General features: G+C 30.2%; 1 protein-coding gene across 1 annotated transcript in view; it reads right to left on the minus strand.

Moving 5' to 3' along the window:
* LOC130893599 (CD63 antigen-like) overlaps nt 1–5624 on the minus strand; it is a 31049-nt gene extending 25425 nt beyond the window's left edge. Inside the window, exon 1 of the mRNA XM_057799822.1 lies at nt 5202–5624. Within this exon, the coding sequence (XP_057655805.1) occupies nt 5202–5261 (60 nt within the window). The 5' untranslated portion in view covers nt 5262–5624. The remainder of the gene's footprint in view (nt 1–5201) is intronic.
* Nucleotides 5625–7316: the final 1692 nt, after the last annotated feature.

Raw genomic sequence — 7316 nt, forward strand, 5'->3', positions numbered from 1 at the left:
AATTGCCAAAGAATATAGTGTAGAAGAAATGGCCAAGTCGTACACACTGCTACTACCAATTCAGGATAATGAAGATTTCAGTTCCTCTTGTACTCAATGTTTCTGTTCATTCCAATCTTCTATTTTTTTTTTTCAATTCAATTGAGGTTTTCCTTTCTTATCTCGTGTCTCCCTTATTTGATCTATCCACTTCCTCTATCGATCTTCCTCTCCGGCTCTTCATAGTACTTCTTGCTTCCTTTACAAAAATGTGATGGAAGCAAGAAGCATTCTGAGGACACGTCCATACCAATTTAGCGTTTTTCTTATTAAAGGCTCTTGTTATGTTATTTCTATCATTTATACATTTGTCTTACTTCGTTTTTATGTAACCGATACAGTAGGAAAAATAGAAAAAAAAACATTTTTTCCAATATTGTTTTTATTGATATTAATATTATTCTCATGAATCTTTCTCTTTTTTCATTTTCTTCTTTTCCAGGTTTGCCAGCAGTTTCAGAGTTGATCTCATCTTCGTTTTCCTCGTTTTCATTGTCATATCTTCAAAAATTTTTTGCATATGCACTGTTTTTATAAACTTTCGATGAATGCGATGATAGCTCGAGGCATGTATAACCATTGCGTTGAACACAAGCTAAAGAACACTGCCTCCCTAACTTAGGGGAACCACAACAATTCTTGCTGTTGTTACTAGAATTAAGCTTACATTTTTCAGTAGCCAACTCATTCCTTTAAATTAAAATTTTCTTCAATTGCTTCATCCAGTGTCATTAATTGTTAACGGTAAACATCATAATTGATCGTTTGGATCCTCGGAAGCAGCTCAAAAAACACAACACCTTCATAATCTGACCAAATAGACAGCACGAGCTTATTTTTGTTGTTTTTCAGCTTTCGATATGGTTTGTGCTGGTTCACCGTGTTTGCTCCATGATCGTTTTCGAACTATGTTGCTGAATAGGACCAGTGATGATTATTTTCAAGAAATGATCGTTTAAGGTGCATATCGCAAATGTTGACTCTTTCTTTCAATTCGTGAGGTACCCAAATATAAAGCTTCTGTTGGGCGCGATACATGTAACTTCTTCGCAAACTCTCCAACAGTTATATGACAATCCTCTTCAATTATTACTTTGATTAGGTCATCATCAACTTCAGTAGGCCGAATAGAACGTTACTCATCTTTGAGGGAAAAATCCCCAGAATGGATTTTTTATACCAATTCTGATACGTGCCCTGTTCACCATAAACTTAATTTCAAAGTTACATCAATGTGACCAGTATCACGTGACAAACGGCAGTGTTTATAGTATAGCATCAACATTCAAAAAATAAAGCAACGCTCTCTATAAGTAAAAAAGCGGAAGTACTTAGTTATATAGAAAGTAATCGATGTTGCCCTCAGATTTTGCGTCATTATCCGTTTTATCAAGAAATGTTGAATTCCATTTTTAAACAACATTGATAAAGCACAATTTTCCTGACACAATATTTGGCTTTATGATAAAGTTGATATTTTTTTCTATTTAAAATACAATTATCCTTAATTGGAATAACATATTTACAACGATTAACTTCATTATTTGATTATTTGTGTGTCGACAGTAAGTAATATTTAATGACTTTACGATTTTTAAAAAAAAGTAAGTATCATTCTTGTAGGACCACCTAAATGTTCTAAAGAATGGCTACATCAGTGGAGACATTGACAAATCCACACAAATCACATTCACCTCAAAATGAGGTGTCTGTCCGCAAGTAACCATTATCGATATGTCGATTTCAGTGAAAACAGAAGTCAAATACCTCGGACTACGCTTGGACCAAAAGTTAACTTGGAAGAAACACAAGCTAAAAAACACAACTAAAGCTAAAACTTCAAAATATGAACTGGCTAATCGGCAGACGATAGCATTTAACAATGGAAAATAAGATACTTATGTACAAAATCGTCCTAAAACCAATATGGACGTATGGCATAGAGCTATGGGGCTGCAGTAAACCATCGAACAATGGAACAGAGAAGATTGAAAAGGCGCTGGCCAGAAGATCTCTACGGAGACCCATCAGTGGATGGTGGCCGCCTCAAGTCATTTAGCAAGAAACCATATCATTTACTTATTACTCTATATTTTTTTGAGTAGATTGTTAATTTGCAGTTTAAAAAAATAAAAGTAATCTTCTCATCTAAGCGTAAGTGTATAGTTTTATCTTCATTTATTTTATATATAAAACGTAATATATTTTTTACCCAATGAGTAATAAGTTTCTACCTTGAACTAATTATAAAAACGTTTATCAAAACTAATTTCTATTGATAAATCGAGAAGGAAAATATTTTCATATAATTTACACTCTACGAAAAACGAAACATATCCCTACAAGAAGACTAATATTTTCCTCAAATGAAATTACATCAAATTTTAATCTGTCAATGAATTTGAAAAACAAGAATCGTAGTTGTTTTGGACAACTTGGATGCCGTTTCCGAAGTAATTTGATGGGCTAATACCGAATTCAACCTTGAAGACTTTATAAGAAATCCTAAACTAAAAGTACGAAAAAATCAAAGTTCAAAAATTAACTAACAAAAATACAAACTATCGAATTAAAAACTTTATGCAAGTTTGGAGTATGTCGATTTAGGTGGGATTTAAATTTGGAGTCACTCCATATTGTAAAAAAACATAACCTCGAAAGCTAATTTTTTAAGTAGGTGCAAATTTCCCAAAACTTTGACGTGTATGGCCATTTTTCATCCTGTAGTCGAATTAAAGTCAAAATTAATTTGAAAACCAACCTCTACTATCCAAGAATTAAGCAACGTTGACCTAAGTGATTGATATTCTTGGAAAATTTCTAATGATTATAAATATTTATGAAGAAGTGATTTAGTCAGATGACTCAAAAGATGACACACTGTTTACTGATAACGATTGTTGGTAAATGATAATTACCACTATAAAATGTACCCATAACATTTGACAATGATACTTAAATCAATAATCAACACAGGAAAATTATTCATGTAAATAACCACAATTATCATATTAAAAAAATGAGGAAACAATTTACCTCATTCATTGATTAAAATCTCTTTTATTAAACTGTGTAGATATCTATAATTCAATGCCCTAACCTAACCTAACCTCTTAGTTGAAAAATACCTTTACATAGATATTTTGAAATAAATTGGTCTTAAGCCAGGTACCAGCAGATTTCCCGTGGAATTTTGATAATCAATTTTCTTGAAAATTGGTATGAAGATAGTATTTATAACCTTCTTCAAAATCCAGCCCCTGTGTCGAAGGGTGATTTTGTCCTGGAGGTGAAAGCCACCTCCTTTGAGATGAAAAATAATTAACTGAGTTAATTAAAAAAAAAATGAATTTTTCTTAAATAAACCAAAAACTATTTATGTTATGAGAAAATGTTTCAAATATTAATTGCAGAATCACTTTTGCCAAAAATTTTGAGCTTTTAGTTGAGTTTTTTAATCTATGTTTCATGAGAATTAAAGGAGATACATTAATTCAAAGTTTGCATTCGCGTACAAAACGTAGTTTATGCAACCACTTTGAGCCGCGCCCTTTTCGATACCGGGGATGAGAAAAAATTTACTTGATATTACATTGAAGTACTTGAAGTCCCCTACAAAATGCTGTTTAAAAAAGTTTCTAGCTTCAAAATTAAGCGAGTTATTGTCAAAAAACCAACTGTTTTTTATTTCAAAATTTCGGGGCACGAATTTTAGAGCATCGGAAAAACAGCTGGCATAAACGAGGAAGCGAAGAAGATATTAGTGATGATGAAAAATAATAATTAAAATTTTTTATTGATTTTAAAAATAATTTTAGTTTTTTATTATTTCTGTAAACAAATTTCAACTGCAATTTTGAAATTTTTGATTATTGAAAGTGGGTTTTATAAGGGTTGAAATATTTAAAAAGCAACACTTCTTAAAAATACTGACGAAATATTTTCATTTCAATATAAATCCACTTTTGAATAATTTCTAATTATAAAAGAATCATTGAGATTATTTTTCATATGATTAGATTAGGGGATGATTTGGAAGGGTTACATGGATTTGATTGATCATAAACGTGTTTGAGAACGTCAACGGATTTACGAATAAAACATTTTAACTTCATTGAATTTTTTTGCAATAAGTGGTAGTTTACACCCCCTAAAATATAAAAAGCTTGTATCTGCAGAGGGGAGTATCTTTAATAAAAGCTGTCAACATTACATCCCTCAGAAGTTGGTCTTTTGAAGGGTTACATGAGTTCGATTAATTATAAATTTATTTAAGAATATCAACAAATCTAAGAATAATTCATTTGAAGTATATTTCACTCAAATACATGCTAAAATCGAAGATTTTTCTATTTTTTACGATAAGTGGTAGTTTTCACCCATAAAAAATAAAAATCAGCCTTTGGCACAGGGTATATTTTGAATAAGGGGGAAGTAGAGCTTCAATCCAAATTTTCATCAAAATCGTTGATTTACAAAATTCCACAGTTTTAAAGTTTTTTACCACTGGTCCATCTTAGACATATCAAAAAATGCCTTGAGTTTTAGGTGAAATTTGATGCAAACTATTTTTCTAAAGTAGTATTTTGATTTTTTTTCAGTCCTGAGTATACAAACTTCGGTATAAATTGTGAATACTTTGATATAATATTATTATTATTATTATTATTATTTTCAAATAACATAGTCCTGCTCTGGTGGTTAAAACGGCCCAGCTGACCAAGTTTGTATTCATCATCGGTTAGACGGAAAAACCCGACAACAATCTAATTCCAAGTGAATTCAGAACGAAGGCCATAGCAAATGAAAAATAATGAATTATGAAGTCATTTAACGTTATAGGTTGTAGAGTAGGTATATTTTTAGCAACTATCTCATCAGACGATTATTAAATAAATTAAAACCAATTGCAACACAAAACCTTGACAAACTGCTTAGCGATTTTTATAAGCTGTCAAAAAAGTTAATTAGTTTACTTGAAAAAGTGTTTCAACGAACTTTTAAGTATACATACTTAATTTAAATTGTGATTGATAATTGAAAGTTACAAGATATTATTTGCTACACCGTTCTGGATATATAAAAACCTCCCACATTACTTTCTACAATATAAAGTATATAACTGTTGCTTTAACAAACGTATAATTTAAAAGTATACTTACGGCAAACAATAAATTGGCTATAAACACTAAATATTTCACAATTCCCGTGGCACAACCCATATTTTTAAGTGTAAAAGCAAAACGCGCGGATCAAACTTTACAATCAAAATATTAACGTTCAACTGTTGTTACTTCTCTCTCTCGAACTAAATGTCACAAAGAGAAACGCCTATAGATACGGTTACTATGTTTATTTTTGTGAGCTCTCCTCGATCGCGTTAACCCAAATCGCCTCACCTCTCGGTTAGATTCGTAATACTGAAGAAAAAACAAATTGTGTTTACTTAACGAATGTTGAAGGTTAGAAAACAGGTTTTTGGAATCGCCTCTCTTTGTCGCTCTTATATTTTGTTGTAATGTGATAAGCAGAGAAGGCGGATTATTGTGGGCAGCATCCTATCTAGGCCTGTAAACTTTTTCTTTAAAAATAATATATTCTGATATTAGTCCGGTCAAATTAGACCGAAAAATAAGAGTGAAGCCCCTTACATTCCCATCAAGCTAAAAATCAGTAAAATTGTTTAAAATACAATTGGAAATAAAATTTGAATGTTTCCGTGTATGGAAAGATTTTTATTCAACGTCAAAGGTCAGAGCTACCGTTTCTGAGATATAATTCAAAAAGTTGTGAAAGTTACGTTTCAGATTTACTGTCGTATTTAATGACTATAATGATTGCACGAGAAATACCAAAGCTGCAGAACAACATCTTTGTCAATTGATAATTTATTTGATGAACTTGTTCCTTAACAGAAATTTCTTACAAATACTCGCAATAGTCGCAATAAGTCTCGGTTCATTTCAATATTGTAAAAAAAGTTTACTGCTGAAAATATATTGGTAAAACTATTGAATACGACAACTTTTCCAAATATTTGAATCATTATATCTCAGAAATAGTAGCTTGTAGGAAAAAACCTATTTACACGTTTTTTGTAGATAATTTTATGATATACAATTTTCGCCAAAGGTATTTTTATGATAAAACTCACCGTTCCGCTGAAAATTGCGAAAAACTTATTTTTTGACCTTTGACCTTGATAAAATTCCATTGTATTTTAAACAATTTTACTGATTTTCAGCTTGATGGGAATTTATGTTAACTTCGAATGTCTAAATTGACCGGATTATATTAGAATTAATTGTTTTGTGACACAAATATTCTAGTATTAGTGCAGGGTATAGTGACACATTCATTTGCTAAATTGTTTTAATTTGTAATGTTTTTTTCATTTGAAAGTAAGGATTATCAAAATAAAATAGAATTATATATACTTATATAATTCCAATTAGATTCACGTCCAAATTTATAATAATGAATGGTCCACAAAAACATTTTTTTTCTAGTAACACAAGAATGAATAGCATATTGTGATAAAATGGACCAATAGAAATACGAAAATATGAAAAAGATAATTGTAACAAATAAGGTTTTTATGTTACATTTATAGAACCATATTCATTGGTAAAAAATTTAATATTTAAAAAAAAAATTCACGTAATGTCATATGGGTGATTCCGTTCTAACTGTGATTTTTTGTATTCAAAATTTCAAGATTTTAAAATTTAACTTTTCTAACTTTTTTATGCATATTATTCATCTATTTTACTGTAAAAATAAAACTCTAAGAGGAATTTACTACAACTTCAAAGTATCACGAGCAAGACACAAATGTCGGATTTTGAGTTCCACGGTACTGACTCATTTATCCACGGTACTGACATGGTAACTTAAGATATTAAACAACAAGTGCATCAATTTTCCTCAGTTTGATCATAAACATTAGAATTTATAAGGTAATTAGTTTAAATCATTTGTTACGACAAAAAAAATTAATAATTTATCGGTAAATTCTAGGAATGGACATGACACGGTACTGACATTCAAGTGATGTAGTATAAGTTTTCTTTAAGTGGCAAGTTATATTGTATAAAAATAATGTTTAAATATCTTAAGAATTATTCAATTAACACAAAATTTTTATTAATTGATTATTAATTAATGACTAGTACAAAAAAACAATACAGGACATTGAATATCACAGTTATAATGGAATCACCCATATACCATCTTACGATTGTTGAATACTTTCAATAGAAATGAATTTTAGTTTC

Source organism: Diorhabda carinulata, chromosome 5, assembly GCF_026250575.1.
Source record: "Diorhabda carinulata isolate Delta chromosome 5, icDioCari1.1, whole genome shotgun sequence".
NCBI classification, from domain to species: Eukaryota; Metazoa; Arthropoda; class Insecta; order Coleoptera; family Chrysomelidae; genus Diorhabda; species Diorhabda carinulata.